General features: G+C 45.0%; 1 protein-coding gene across 1 annotated transcript in view; it reads left to right on the forward strand.

Moving 5' to 3' along the window:
- The first annotated feature begins 7,090 nt into the window (after positions 1 to 7,090).
- RERG (RAS like estrogen regulated growth inhibitor) overlaps positions 7,091 to 15,332 on the forward strand; it is a 111,325-nt gene continuing 103,083 nt past the window's right edge. Inside the window, exons 1-2 of the mRNA XM_068400513.1 lie at positions 7,091 to 7,177; positions 8,901 to 9,075. Of these exons, the coding sequence (XP_068256614.1) occupies positions 9,015 to 9,075 (61 nt within the window). The 5' untranslated portion in view covers positions 7,091 to 7,177; positions 8,901 to 9,014. The remainder of the gene's footprint in view (positions 7,178 to 8,900; positions 9,076 to 15,332) is intronic.

A 15,332-nucleotide genomic window follows, 5' to 3' on the forward strand; every position in this document is an offset into this window, starting at 1 on the left:
TCATTCAGCCCCCAACAACCCTGGGTACGTGAATCAGATTTGAGCTTGCAAGCCCCGCAGACAGCAGATCATCCAGTCCTTATGTACTTATCACTTTTCCTTCAAGATGTTTACGTGATGTGTCACCATCCCATTGACGTGAATTGTGCAGAGGCCATTCCAGTTGAGGAGCGTTTGGATGCACAAAAGTTGGTTCCCTACCACAACACACTCATAGTCCTGGAAGAAAACTGATGAATGTGGATAGATGGAGATGAACAAAGATTGTGAAAATATTACTTAGTATGATAGGCAGTGGTCGTAACATACTTGTAGACAAACATTTGTCAAGTTGATTTTAGGGACTGTAGCAAGGAGGAATTTTAAGGGCTAGATTTGAAGGAGGACAATGAATTATCTTTATATGACCTATAGGAAAGGACCTATAGGAAAGGATAAAAGTCTGGTTCTCTTAAAAAAAAATCTCATTTTCTGTTATGCAGTGGTCTGGGTAAACTAAAATGAAGCATTTCAGTTCTGGATAGCTTAGAGAGAAAAGTTAAGAAAATTACTATCATGGTAACATTTTCTTCACTTTTCCCCATTTTATATTTACCATATCTTTAGCCAGTACTATGTATAGGATGCCAAGTTGAATTTCCCTGTTTCCTGAAGAGCTCTGAATCCAGCCCTCTCCAAACTCACATCATTGTACCCTCTCCATGAAGACCACATTATTTTGAGGCAGGATGCTACCATTTCATCACACTGATGTTTTCCTAAACATAACTATATATTCTTTGTGGCATGGACTGTTACAATTGTCTTCATCCTAGCCACAGGGCTGCAGGGTTAGCCCTTTCAGCTATGCCTACGGATGCTCCCTGACAGCATCCTGTATCCCCATCCTGCTACCTGGCTGTACCCAGTATTTGTACACTATCTTGCTGTACATGTTATCAAGCCATGTTAGGAAGGACACGGGCTGATGCGTCTATTTGGTGCTGGCCATAGTCATATTCCCACAAAGCAGCATGTTGTCATACACTGCAAGGACAGGCAGACATGGTCTATGCTAAGGAGTCTATGCCCACACTCAAGATTTCCCTTGAAGTGTATCCCTGAGCTCAGTTAAAGCCTACCCGTGAGAATGTGCTAGTACCTGAAGGCCTTGGGTAGGAACTAAGTCTGGATTTGAGCAGGCACGGATAAAGACTCCTACTTAATATCCAGGACAGCCTACCTCTCTCCTTGATACAAGTACAGAACTGTTTTATACAACACAAACAGTCCTAGTGAAAGAAATGGGGTATATATTCACACACATATATGTACTGTGGTTGCCAAGACACACTCTCTCTCTCCTGTGAAAGGGCATCCCCTATCAAATTCACTGCTTGGCTTCAGAATGGGAGATGAAAGTGTGGCCTCCCACCTCTCCGGGCATGTCATGACGACTGGCATTACAGTGTGTTGAAAGCAGATGTTCCTCAGTCTCACCTCTGTGAACAGGCCTGTATCTCCTACATCGTATGTATAAATAACCTCCAAAGTCCTAGGAGTCATTCAGTTTCCTGAAGATATTAACAATGGCAGCAATTTCCCCTTCCCATTCTCTTGATTAAACAGAGGGAAAGAGTAGAAAAAAAGATGAGAGATATAAAACTCCAGATGTTGTCGACACCAATATCTGGTTCCACCAGAGAATTTGAACACTGAAGCAATGACAAATTACAGCGGGGTCCCTACGGCAACCCAGATTGCAATCATAATACCATTGAGGAAGAATAAGGGCTAGCATTCATTAACACGAATAGCAAATAAATTTATGACAATTTCCACTGGTCCTTTGAAAGAACATGAATACATCTGTAAGAAATTAAGATGACACATTAGTGTAGCTCATTCATTAATAAAGTCTAGTATTGCACGTTTGTTGCAAAATTTCTTGCAACTGTTACCAGTGGTTTTTAATTCTACAACTGTACTTTATTAAAACCATAACACAAATCTCTCTAGCAGAAGAGTACTAACTAGTTTGCAGAATAATGTGTAGGTGATTTAGTTATTATTCCAAACTCACTTTGGTGTAGAAAACTGATTTCTTTGGTTTTAAAGCGTGTAAGTATTTAATCATTATAAATATGTACGAGAGAGTTACAGGCACCCTGCTTTCTTTAGGGTTATACAGCAATTAACTTTACATTAACAAAAACCTATTAAAAGATCTCTCTATGATCTGAGTAAGTATGGAAAGAGAAATAACAATACCAGAAAAGCAAAACCTAAACAAAGAGCAAACCCAATAATAACGTATCAAACTGGGATGGAGTCAGTGCAGTCACTGCTGTATTCCCGTGAGTGTGGAGTCACAGCTTGCCCATTTCTAAGGGCAGATTGTCAGGATACAACCTGGGCAATGGCACAGCTGAGAAGAAACACAGATCAGCAAAATTTATGCATTTTAACTTGGGCAACAGAAAGAGTACCCACTAGCCATGTGTTATAAAACATGAGTTAATGGTTTGCTACTCTACTTAGCATAGCTCCTACTAAGCTGTGCCTCTCAACTTTGTACATGTGTCACTGTTAAATATACTTGATAAAAATCTTGCTGCTGCAAGAAACTCAAGCTGTCCATTTACATGTCTCCATGCAAATGCGCCAAATGCCTACTGAGACAGAAGGCCTGCATTAGGACACAGCATAGAGGCATTTGCATGTGTGAGATCCACAAGATGCTGTGAAGAGCATCCCATGTCCGACTCCAGTGCTCTGTTTTGGCACCTCCTGAAGCCAAATGGAACAAAATGTTGAAGCCCAGACTCTGCAGGTATTCCGCAGCCAGCCTTCAAGTGATACTAATGGGGAACCTGTAGCTTCCTTGGCCACTCCATTAAACCTGTCCATGTAAGGTTAAACGCAAAAAAATGTTCACAGGATTGTGGTCTTATTTACCACATTAGAAATAAACACTTATTAAGTAATAAAGACTGCATCTTAAAAACATCTATTTGATTTTTTGCTATATAGTAAAGAAAAAGTTGAGAGAAAGAGAAGTTATAAATACTTAGTGTACACTTGAGAAAGCTCATCATTATAAACTCAGTGTTTCATGAGCCACGAGGGAAAATATAAGAAAATACAATATTAATTTAAAACAGCAATACTTCATATTGACTACAAACTAAACTAACAACAAAGTTCATCCATGATTTAATGACAAAGTTGCAACTTTATTCACAGTGCTATATTAGCATAAGTGAACAGATTTATGTACATTGCTGAGAGCCAACACAAAAACATTTGGAAGATATTCTGTGAAAATAAAGAAAACAATCTGAATGTTTCCCTGTGAACCTTTAGTAATAGCTACAAATATTTGTGTTAACATGGTATTTATTTGGTAGTTTTTCTACTAATTATCAAGTATCATCTCAGCTCTCAGGAGAGTGCTGGAAGGAAGGGTGAAAAAGTGAACCAAGCCACTGATGGGTTGTTGTTTGAGACAAGCATCCACCTCTGACCAGGTGTGCTCTTCTCTAAAGCAATCCCCACTGCAGTCTGGGCTGCTCTTCTACAGCAGCAGCAACGACAGTATCCATGAGCTCAATAACCCCTTCCTTACTGCAGGAGTTTCCAGGAGAACGTTTCCTCATCAATGCCACCAATGGCACGATCTGCTCTACAGCTTGTAGACATTTGGACTCAGTTGCACAAAGGTGCTCAGAAGATGTAATGCCACTCATTCCCACAGGATTCAGAAACTCCTAAACCACTTTGTGAAATCAGGCCTCTGTCATCTTTTCCTCTCTCATGAGTATCATCAAACCCTGTGCCTACATCTTGTTTTGGAAACTGTTGAAATGTGCAAAATAGTCATCTATAATGGGATTTTCAGCTTTGGGAAAAAAAACACCACACCTTCAGCATTCCTTTCCTGTTCATACATCCCCTTCACGTGTCAGCTGTCAGGCCTGCAATGTCACATCAGCCCTCTCTTCCACCTTTCAGGAAGCAAATACCAGTGGCTTTCACAACAGAAACACCTCCAGAAAATACACCATAAGCAACCAGAATGAAAATGATAAGCCAGTAGAAACGTTTGATAGTAAACAACTAGCACCCCCAGATGAGAAAGAAAGAAGACTGTGGACCCTGGCAACACTTAGATATCTTGTTAAGTCAGTGAAGTATTATTTAGTGGTACTTAAAAGTTGCGAGCCTTTCTAAAATACTTCTATCAACTGCAACTGCTTGGATGCACTTCTGTTAATCGATCCTGAAGTATAATTTTGCTTTGACTTAGAGTCTGCGGCTTCATCTGCATTTCAAGTTGTTCACATTTCTACTTCATTATCTGCTCCTCAGCCGTTAGGGTTTCTGGTGAACAGGGGTACTCTAATGCTGTGACTGCAGACACTGGCTGACTGCAGGTATTTACCAGACCATAAATGAGCCAAAGTTCTTGCTCTGAACAGTGGTTGGCATCTTCCAAGGCAAAAGGGATGCAGCCAGGTGTGAGTAACAGGGGAGCTAAGCCAGCTATAACTCCTGCATCGTGAGGTGCAGGACCATGTTACGGACCCTGGTGTAACTACACAGCCGTGGACCTGCAGCTGCAGTTTCCATGTTCACAGCGTGCCTGGGCCCAGCCCTTCAGCAGCAACATGTCCACAGTGCCTGGGCTCACCAAGGGAGAAGAGGTCGCCTGCTCTGCCCTATTGCAAGGCTCAGTGTTGCCCCTAGGAGTCATAAAGCCACAGATAAACTCACTGATGACTGTGGGTAGACACACTTCACTGCTTTGACACCATAGAAAAGGCGCCTACAAAAAGCAGTGAGGTTCCCTCAGCTCCATTCCAGCCAATAATTCCCAGAAGCCAGCTATCCTCTTTGGATACTGCTCCTTTTCCTGGTAAAACAAGAAAAATATTTTTAAATATACCAAAGTGCTATTTTCAAAAATGAATTAATGCTGTGAAACACTGACTCACCAAAGATGCGAGCGACAAGAGGGAGAAATCTAAGACACGTGACTCTGGCAGGAGGGGAAAGGGGGTGCTCCTGACTTATGCTGGATCAAGCTGAGTTTGGACTGATAGCACACAGACCGTCTGGGATCAGACCCCAGATACCTTCAGCTTTGCTTCCCTTCTCCCAAATTTTCATAAGACAGAAGGGCAGAAAAGGAACCCGCCCCATCGTTCTGGCAGTCAGTCACGTGATGGGCTTCACAAGGGAAAACCTTGATCTCGTTACCCATGAGCACGTTTCAAGATCAGCACAAGTGGCAAAGCCAGTGAGAAAATACACCATGTCAGCCTCAACTACTAACAAACCATCGCTTATGACAAAGCAAGGTCATCCTTGGTCTACAGGACTAAGACGTAAGGCTTTCAAAATGTATTTTGGGTAGGAAAAAACAAAGAACCAAATCCATCAAGAGTATATATGAGAAGAACAGTGAGTACAGGGAAAGCGAACAGCAACTGAAGTGGTCCTGGACCAGCCCTGTGGCTCCCAACCATCTGAAACCTTTGCCTGTGTCCATGATTAGTGTTTACTAAATTCTTACACCCTGGCACCAAACAGAGACTTCAGTGCAAGTAGACTACACAGCAACTAGGATTTTTAATGACCAATAAATTATCTGCTGCAGTGGAAAAGCCAGTTATCGTATTTAATTTGACAGCCCCATGCAGGGTGAATTCCATAGACACAAAACAAATCTCAAGGCCTCGAGACTAACACACATTTCCCCAAATGCAAAATAGACACTCACCAGTTGCTCTCTTAGGAGGATGGAAAAAGCTAATCCCTCTAAATTATGTAAACCAAACAGAGAGTGAAGGCTTAAAGCCTCAGCATTTATTTTTAACAAGTAAAGCATAAACCACACTACTGCTCTCACATCTGCCTTCTAATTTTTTTTTTTTGCCTTTGAATGATACGCAGTACAACTATTTTAGGATCTGCTCCTGAGTGCCTGCAGCTGGCACAGCTCGTAGGGAATAGTAGGTGCTCATTTCTCCTCAGGACTGCAACCCTGCCCCCTAAACGTTGATTGTGCTCTTGTAGAGAGACTCGGATCATGGAAGATCTTTTCCAGTCCAACTTTTATTTAATTTTGCATCAAGAAAGAGAGTGAGGGGAGAGCTATTTCTTTTCCTCATCTTGTATCCCATTCAGATCTGGGCTGGAACAGAAACAGAAGAGGAACATCCACTGACGTGTAAGTGCTTTCCAGCTCTGGTTCACATCTGTTACTAATGCATCTTTACATTACTAGATACTGTTTAATAAACAGGGAAGTAAGAGTTGTCCGGTGGATTTGGTCCTGTCTTTTCAGAACTTGATCCCTGGCTCTGACACGAGCCTCTTGGATGGACCAATATAATGACACCGTTCGTCTTCCCATTTGCAAATTGAAATAACAACGCTTTCCTTTGCCATAAACCACGTTGGGACGTAGGGAGGAAGAGCACTGTGTAAAAAGTGGGTGCTACTGGGAAGTGATCTGATGAAACAGCGACCTTACTGTCACTCTGCTGTTACTTGTCAGGACAAGGAGATTACAGAGGGTTATACAGGGTGGTACTGGTGAGCAGCACTAAGCAAATAAGAGGGAGGGAAAGAGAGTACTTGAGATGTTAAATTAAACCGTGGAGCAGACTTGGCCGGGCTCGCTAGCAAGCACTTAGTCAGAATTTATGCGTGTGAACAACAGCCATTGTCCCACATAATTAAAGGCTGCGTTACACTCAAACGCGCCGAATTACAGGGCTGAGCTCGTTCCGCTCGCAGACCCCGCCGGGCACCGGGTAACGCCAGCAGGAACCGACAGAGACGGGAGGGACGGCGCCACCGCGCCCGCCCGCCGCCCCCCTCCCGCAGGGCCCAGCGGAGCGCAGCGGCCCCGCGCCCGCCACCCTCCGCACCGCACCGCGCCGGGGCGGGGGTGCTGCGCCCGGCGGCCTGCAGGGGGCGCCGCAGTGCCGCGCGGCGGCGGCGGGCGCTGCGGGAGCCGCCGGCGGGCGGGCGGGGGGGCAGAGGGGCGGGCGGCCTCTCCGCATTGTGCGGCCGCGCCGCTGCCTCCGGCGGGAGCGCCCGGGGCCGGGCCGCGCCTCCCTCGCTGAGCGCCGCGGCGCAGCCCGGGCACCGCCGAGCGCGGCCGCTCCGCGCTGCTCTCAAGGAGGTGAGCGCTGGGGGGAAGGGGGCGGCGCGGAGCTCTGAGCGCCCGCGGAGCTTCTCCTCCGCGGGTGCGGGGAGAAAGGAGGAGCTGGGGGGCGTGGGGCGGAGCGTAAGTGGGAAGATGCGGCGCGGGGGGCACGGTGCCCGCTGCGCGCGGGGCCGCGGGCGTGGAGCCGGGCGCGCCGGGGAGCGGCGGTGCCCGCAGCCGCGGGAGCCACCCTGCGCCGGGCGGGCGGCACCTGCCGGGACCCGGCCGGGGGGCAGAGCCCGCCCGAAGTTACGGGGCGGGGGGAGATGAATCAGTATCTACACAGAAATGTAAACCGTACCTGCCGGCGAGGGGCGGGCGGGGTGCGGAGCGCCCGGCGGCGGGGAGCGGTGCCTGCGCGGGCGCGGAGCAGCAGCAGGTCGTGCCGCAGGCGGCGGCAGGGGCTCGCCGCTGGCCGGGCGCGCAGCCCCACGGCGCTGGGTTAGACGCCGGCAGGCGACCGGGAGCTTTATTGGGAGGGAAGTACCGGTGTCCCCCTCCCACCCGCCCCGCTCGGCGGTGCAGCTCCTGGGACGCTTCGCGTTTCTGGCTGTTCGCGCAGAGCGAGCGTGGTCTGATATTTACTGTTAGGCAAAATGAATCGGAGCATAAAGACCTCAGAGATGTATTGGGACTCTTCTCTGCGTAAGGTGTGTTTACTCTTTCTTTTTACAACAGCTTTTTATAGGCAAAATCCCCAGGCTTTTATTTCAAGAAACACGTTTGAAATGCGTTTTGCTGTAGAGCGGGTAATGTTAACACACAGCTTCTTACGTCACTGTTAAACTTTGTGGCTGAAGCGGACACTTCAGCACAACGGCAAACCTTCATGTCAGGTTGCATTCGTAAGTAAAGTTCTACCCTGCTTTACAGGGAGACTAAATTTTTGAGGTTTTAGCCAGGGCTGAGGATCATCATCATCATCACAGGTGACATTTTCCACCCAAGATCTTAAAGCATATTACAGTGACAGGTACTGTTATGTTTTTTACTGTGCAGGTTAGAGAAATCAGAGATGCAGTGTGAGGTGACTTGCTCAAGGTCACACAGCAAAGCTGTGAATACAGATAGAAGTGGCCTGTTAAAAGTGTATTACCAGAAATTCTGGCATCCTTTTGCTAACCCCACACTTTGCTGAAGGTTTATGTATAAGCTGAGACAGATTAAACAAGGAGCACTAGAGAACTTCTGGGTACAGAGTTGTTTAGCAGAATGGGCAAGGTATAAGTGCTTAGAGGTTTTTGAGCAACTGCAGGTGAGTAACTGAAACCTTTCTGGAAGTAGAGGGCTTGAGGAAAGATCAGCTGTCTGCAGGCATTATTAGTGAGTGCTCACAGCTTTTAAATACATTCTACAAAAAACAGTTCATTGGAGTTGAGAAAAATACAGTAAACATAAGCAATTGCAGCTGAAAGAGAAAGAATAAGGAACCTTATGCGGAGCTGTGAGGCAGGTACTTGAGGTTGTTATATACCTTTTGCAATATTACAGCGCCAATGTGAAACAAACAGCGAGAGCTGGAAAGCTGAAGGTAGGTTTTGCACAAACAGTGCCAAATGTGTCAGTGGTGCTACTGCAATGTTTAAAGCGGGAACATAGCATCAATTATCATGACTGCTTAAAAAAAAAATGAAAAAAGAAGGGGGTTGAGGGAGAGCCTGGCTCCTTGCAGCTCCATCCTCATGGTGTTCTTCCCCAGGCTCTGCATTGACGTCACAATGACACGGTGAAGCCGAAGACAGGAGCTGGGAACAGTTCTTCTGCTTCACTTTTGATAATCGAGTGAATTTGTCACCACTCCGTTCCTTCCAGCATGGCTAAGAGTGCAGAAGTGAAGCTGGCGATCTTTGGTCGAGCTGGTGTGGGCAAGTCAGGTATGTTTGCTGTCTGATTTTTTTCTTCTGCTTCTCATCAGATAACTTTTTGCTCCTTCTGTGCAGACAAACTCTTTCTACAAAAAGACAGCTGTGACCTTATTCTTGTCAGGGAGGTCAGGATCAGGCCAGGAATTCTCTCTTTCTTGCTTTCCACACTATTTTCTCCAGGTTCTCCAGAATACTTTTATTGCTTTAAAAAAAATCCCAACAACAATAACAAACCAAACTTCCCACCCCAACTCAGTCCAACTTCTCATTAAGTGAGTGGCAAGATTGTTCTTTTCCATTGGAGCAGAATTAGTATTTAATTTGTGTCTTCATAGCCAGTGCTAGGTGAAGGTATTTATATTATGCTCCCTATCTCCTAAGTTCAGATCCTCTGTTAAATATTGGATGACTTCTGTAATAGCTGTAATTCTGGTTGATTTCAGTGGGAAACTAGACTCAGCAACTTAAAGAATTTTCATTCTCAATGCTCTCTTGGATTTACATATTTACCAGGAAACCAAGAAAATATGTGTAAAGTTTGCATTTAGAGAGATCTTTTGAGAAATAAACATCGTCTGGTGAGTTCATATGGTAGAAACACAAGGGGGAGGCATAAATATTAAAAATCCACTTCTACAGACAGTCTTTCCTTTGGTGAGACAGGGAGCATAAGACGAGGGTTGCAAGCTCTCTCAGGTAGTTCGGTGGTGTTGCAGTAACTTGACAGCTCCAGGATCACTCTAACATATCCTCGCACCACAGGGATAAGGAAATAAGGAGACTGAGTCTAATCATGCTCCTGTGCCAGTTTGGGAATCGTAAGATAATGTTTATTTTAGAGAAATCTGCACAAGAGAAGCCAGGAGGTAGGATGTACCCGTAAGAGCATTAGGCAAGACTCTCAGCTGCTGTCAACAGCTTCAGTTCCCCAAAGTAACTTTTATATTGGAAGTGCCAAAGTTCTGGCCCATAAACTGCTATTACAGTTTCGTTAATTTCAGAACGGGTTGTTTATGTTTACCCAGAAGGTATTTTACCAGAACGCTATCAGTGAAGTATCTGTCAGCCTTCAGGGAAAAAGGCGTATGCGAGACAGAAGTTGTTAGAGATTATACTGCTTAGGCAAAGACAATGCAGATTAAATTCTACCTTTTTGAATAAAATACCTGAGGGAATGCTGTTAATATACTGAGATAAGTTTAAACTGATCCTTCTCTCCTGCTGCCCTCACCCTGCCCCTCTTTTGTATTTGTATTTCACTGTCCCGTCCAAGATCTGCGGGTAACTTCAGTATCTCTTCTTTTGGTTTGTCTTACATTCGGTGGAGGGTTTCTGTGGTTGTCCAGTCTTTTGGTTGGATTCAAAATAATGCAAGAGGATGTTGAAGTATTTGCAGAAAAATTGGAACACTAAAAGACTCCCCTCACCCTGATATTCCTAGCCATTTGAGAGCTTGTATTTAAAAAATAGAAAAACTGCCGCTTGAGTGCTCAGTTAAAATGCCTCATCAGCATAGGATCAATAAGAGCCTTTTTCACCTGTTGTATCCTTTTTGTAGATTTCACTGTACTGGGATTTTATGGTAAAAGTGTTTTCCTGTAGTCGTGAAACTGGGTGGGAGATCATTTTTAATGAAAAGCCAATAAAAACATCCTAGTCCTTCAGAGACCTCCCCCTCCCTCTCTTTTCTTTTTTTTCCCCCCTTTGAGATGCAAGGAAATATTACATAAAATATGACTAAGTTCCCCTCTTCTTGATTATGACCACGCATGTGAATCTGTGTGGAAATGAAGGCGCAAATAAGTGGGCAGCACGACAAGGTGAATGTAAGGGTGTGGAGAGACTACAGTGTGCTGTCAGCCACCTCGACAGAGCAGCAGCTGTGCCTCCCAGAATCTCCAGCTTGATAATGAAAACCCCTCTTGTACGTTCCCATAAAAGAATCTTGTTTCAACAGCTCAGCAAACTCCAGAGAAATAAGTGGGAGGGAGGTGTCTGAAAATACCTGTTTGCCTCTAGCCAACAGTAACAACAGTGGGAGCAGTGGAAGTCCTGTTACACCTTTGTTAAAAGCAGAGCTGGACGCAAAGTCGTCTCCAGATAGCTGGGTCTGGCAAATAAGTACCCTGCTAGATGAGTGTAGATAGTGTCTTTTTTTAGCGTACCCATGTAATTCCCTATCCCTACAACCAGTTTGTAATACATTGTTGAGACAGGATCCTGTGGCCACAGGTTACTAGAGTAGGCTTGGACAGACAGCTGAAAGATAAGCCAGGCTCTAGAAGCAAGAATGCAACGCAGAACGCTGGAGCACGCTGGATGTGTGTGATGAAAAGGAGACGCTGGGTGATAAGGCCACTGTAGTTGCCAGAAGTTCATGCCAGAATATGGTCACTGGCTTGCTTTCTTGGCTCATCTTCATTTGCTGAGGAAGAGCCAGGCATTAGGTTCTTAATCTGTAAGTGGCTTCACCACCTGACAGCATCTGTGAAGTTACAGACATATTGTAATGTCCTGGAGAGGCTCCTCGTCCAGTTACCGACTAGGACCTTGGATCAGTGAGTCAAAGCAGCTATGAAGAAAGAAGTGTTATGCTTCAGGACATGTGAAGAATTAAAGCTGTCCCTCATGCCCCGTGAAAGTCAATAGAACTGATAACCATTACTGAGAGCTGAGGAACATCTTACCCTTATTGTTAATGCTAGACATCTGTTTAATGGGGTGCAAGATTCCTTGTTCTACTAAGTAGTCCCTTCTGACTAATCCAAGACTCTCCCAAACATGAGTTGGGAAACCAGAACACTGTTCACAAGTGATAGCATCTCAAAAAAAAAGAGTTAAAGCCAGGGAAAACTAAACTTTTCTCACTTTCTTGCTGCTTATCAAGTTTCCACAGTTCAAAGGTTTAAAAAAGAAACAATGGGGAATAACAAGTCTAAATGTCAGCTTTTTACTGTTCTCCTTCCTTGCCTTGTCTCCTCCCTGCCTGCTGGAGAAGGCCAGCAGAATTACTGATTAACTCACCTGAACTGTTTTTTTTTTGTTTGTTTGTTTGGGTTTTTTTGTTTGTGTGGGGTTTTTTTTGTTGTTTTTTTTGTTTGTTTGTTTGGTTTTTTTTACTTATTTAGATCTAAACCTTTCAGATAGAAAAGGAGGAGCAAAGCAACTCAAAGGGGCATGTAAGAGTGCTCTAGTAAGGCCATTCAGAATTACACTAAGTAGTAAATCACTGCTCAGCTCATCTGGACAAACTTCCTGGGCAAGCTCATCAGGTACAAGCATCCCAACCTGCTCTTGTACAGTGGCCTGGATGCTCCTCCATTCACCCAGTTCTTATTGTATAAATGTTGTATAAATGTTGCATAAACACTGCTTTAGACTAGCTGAAAAAAAACAGATGAGGAGCTCTACCTGAGCCAAGGAGCACTTTGCTGCTGCTTCACTTGGGAAGAAGCGGAGACACTCTGTGGGTGGGAAGGGACATTGCTAAGCCCTGCTATAGATAACAAGGCTGCGCCTCCTAATTTGGGTTAGAGTCAAGCGGCACTGATGGGGAGAGAGAGCTTTTAAAGTCTTTTTCTCTATCTCCAAGAGGAGCTTGGAGGGAGTGGAGAATTAAAGTCGAAGTGAATTACTTCAGCATTGCTGTTTAAATTGTTCTGCTGCTGAATCCTACAGCTTCATTCCTATGGTGACAAAAGTTAGAATTTCCTAAATAGCTCCTTTTAAAAATACAGTAGTAACAATTAATAAAGACTTAAAGGCCTTGTTCTTCCATGTCATCACAAGGTACAGTAAGTGCCCAGAAAGCTAAAGAGGAGTGAAAATGTATGAACCAGGAGGAGAAAAGAAGGGCATGTACTGGATAGCACTGCATGGCTGATGCTTTTCCAACTCATAATTCAGTTGACTATGAATGCTCAAAATACCTCTGCTTAGGAGCCTTTATATTTCAGCCAAAAAAGAGAGAATGTCCAGCTGCAGCATGTGCTGTCCAACTTGCCTTTTTGCTGTGTGTATGCCAAGCTGAATACTCCAAGTTTCTACGTTAGCGTGTATGGTGCGCCCAGCCATGGGCAGATGCAGTTCTCATTTGTCTGGATGGGCCGTGCAGCTGCAGCCGTGGTATGTGGCATGGAAGTACATGTGGCTTCTAATGATGCTTAAGCAAGAGGGAAGACACCAAAGCTCCCACAGGCTCCCCCTCAGTAAATATGTGTCTGCTTCTAGGCAGCTATGCAAATAATTTTCTTATGCAATCAGGTACATGAGACAAGGGGCTGTTGTTACCTTTTGATCCAGCAGTAGCTCAGAAGACACTTGTGTTTGGGCAAGAGGGCGATCAATAAAGTGGCATCAGTAAATATCATCCTGCAAAGAGCTTGTCCCATCACAGAAACATCGCCAACCTCAGTCATTCTAGTGCCACAGTTGGGCAAGTCCTGAGTAGAGGTAGATTTGTATCTGTTGGCTTACGCTCTTTTCCCTGTCCAACCCAGAAGGGGGGGAACATATTTGGGAGAAAGATACCTGGATTTGAAAGTTCCTACAGAACAAATGCAACCAACAGCCAAGCCAGAGAGGCCTACAACAAACCTAAGTTTTCTTTTCATTATTTGGGGATATGTCTGAAATACACTACCAGGGATCACTTCCCAATTGCAAGATCTGGGCACATGGGGAATAGAACTGAATTCAGCACTGCCTCTCCCTGCCCCCCTTTCAAAAAAACATACGGGTTACTGGGAAAGCAGCCCATTTCAAAGTGATTTTCTACTTCACAAATCCCTGCTCATATGTTTTCCCCCACTAGTTTCATTTCAGGGACTTTTGGGAAGGAACCATGAGTTATTAAGGAGTGATTAGTCATCAAGCTCACAGCTCTGCTGGTAAGGCAGGGAAAGCTACCAAAAAGCTTCAAAGTCTGTGCTATACCAACTGATGTATCTAGGGAGGATTACTGTAAATAAGGTGCCTCTGAAATCCAGAAAAGTGGGTGGACGGAGACTGTGGATTTTCTGTTTGGTTTGTTCCCCCCACCCCCCAATGGAGTAGACCACTTGCTTTTTTTTCTTTGTTCTTAAGAATGGCAATGACAACCAGATGCTTAAGCAATTATTCAGTGATCAAGTTTAACACCCACAATATTAATTGTCCCCTAATATTTCACTGGTAAAGTACTCATTAAGCAATCTCACTTTTTGCATCCTCTGGTTTTACACTTTTCAACCAGGTATAGGTTCACTGAAGGTACTGTGCATGTACATGTATACATACTAGTAGAAATATAACAGTAATCAGGTCACTCTGGGTGAGGTGTTGTGATGATTTCTCCCCCAGCAAGTGTTCAAATATGTCCCTCTGGAGCAGGTAATATTGCAGGCAAACAGTTGCATTAACATGACCTTTCCACACTCCTGTCCAGTGGATGATGCCGATGCCTATATGGAGGGCAGCCCTGAGTTCATGGAGCAGTGAAATAAGCTGCTGTCACCCATGAACGTGTGGCCCTGAGAGTCCTTGCCATGCCAACAAGGAGAGGGACTGCTGTTGTAGTGGCCTCAACAAGTGCAGTTTTGGGGCCAGGCAGGGTGTACATTAATCGAGTGCAGGGCCCTACTGGGATCAGCAGTACCTGTGGGCACCCCCAGCGTGCCGCTTGGAAAAGCCCCACTGGCATTACCACACAGATACAAGCTTTTAGTCAGCAGCTGCATGACAACCAGTCTTTCTTGGACTTTCTCAAAACTGCATTTATTGATTCTTGTTATGCTACCTGGGATAGACACAAAGCATTTGCCCTGGGTAGCAAGATGGTCTACTTGTATCTGTTACCTCCTCCCTTTCCTCTGCTTGTTTGCCTCTCCATGGTTCACCATAGCCTTGCCCTTGGTGTGGAATGTAGAGCAGAGCACGAATGCTTTCTATCTTCCTTCTGGCTAACCGTGAAATAATAAAACTCAGAATTTCTCTAACCAAACGCCAACATTGTTCATTCAAGCATAGCTGCCTTCCCTGTTCCATCTCATTTAACTACATCTGACATCGGCTCTACCTGCGTCCACTCTGAGCAGCTGGTGGCAGCTGTTAGAGCTAAGACTAGTCCTGCTGTTCTTTGTTTCTGTTTACGTTGGGCTAAATATAGCCCACTGTTTGATTACTGGGGAAGGAATGCCAGGATTCAAGATTTATGCGTGCAGCACAGCTTTTTCTCTAGGCCTGCACCCAGCCAGCCCCTGCAGCACTTGCCTTGATAAGATAGCCAT

The sequence above is a fragment of the Nyctibius grandis genome, chromosome 5, assembly GCF_013368605.1.
Source record: "Nyctibius grandis isolate bNycGra1 chromosome 5, bNycGra1.pri, whole genome shotgun sequence".
Classification (NCBI taxonomy): domain Eukaryota; kingdom Metazoa; phylum Chordata; class Aves; order Nyctibiiformes; family Nyctibiidae; genus Nyctibius; species Nyctibius grandis.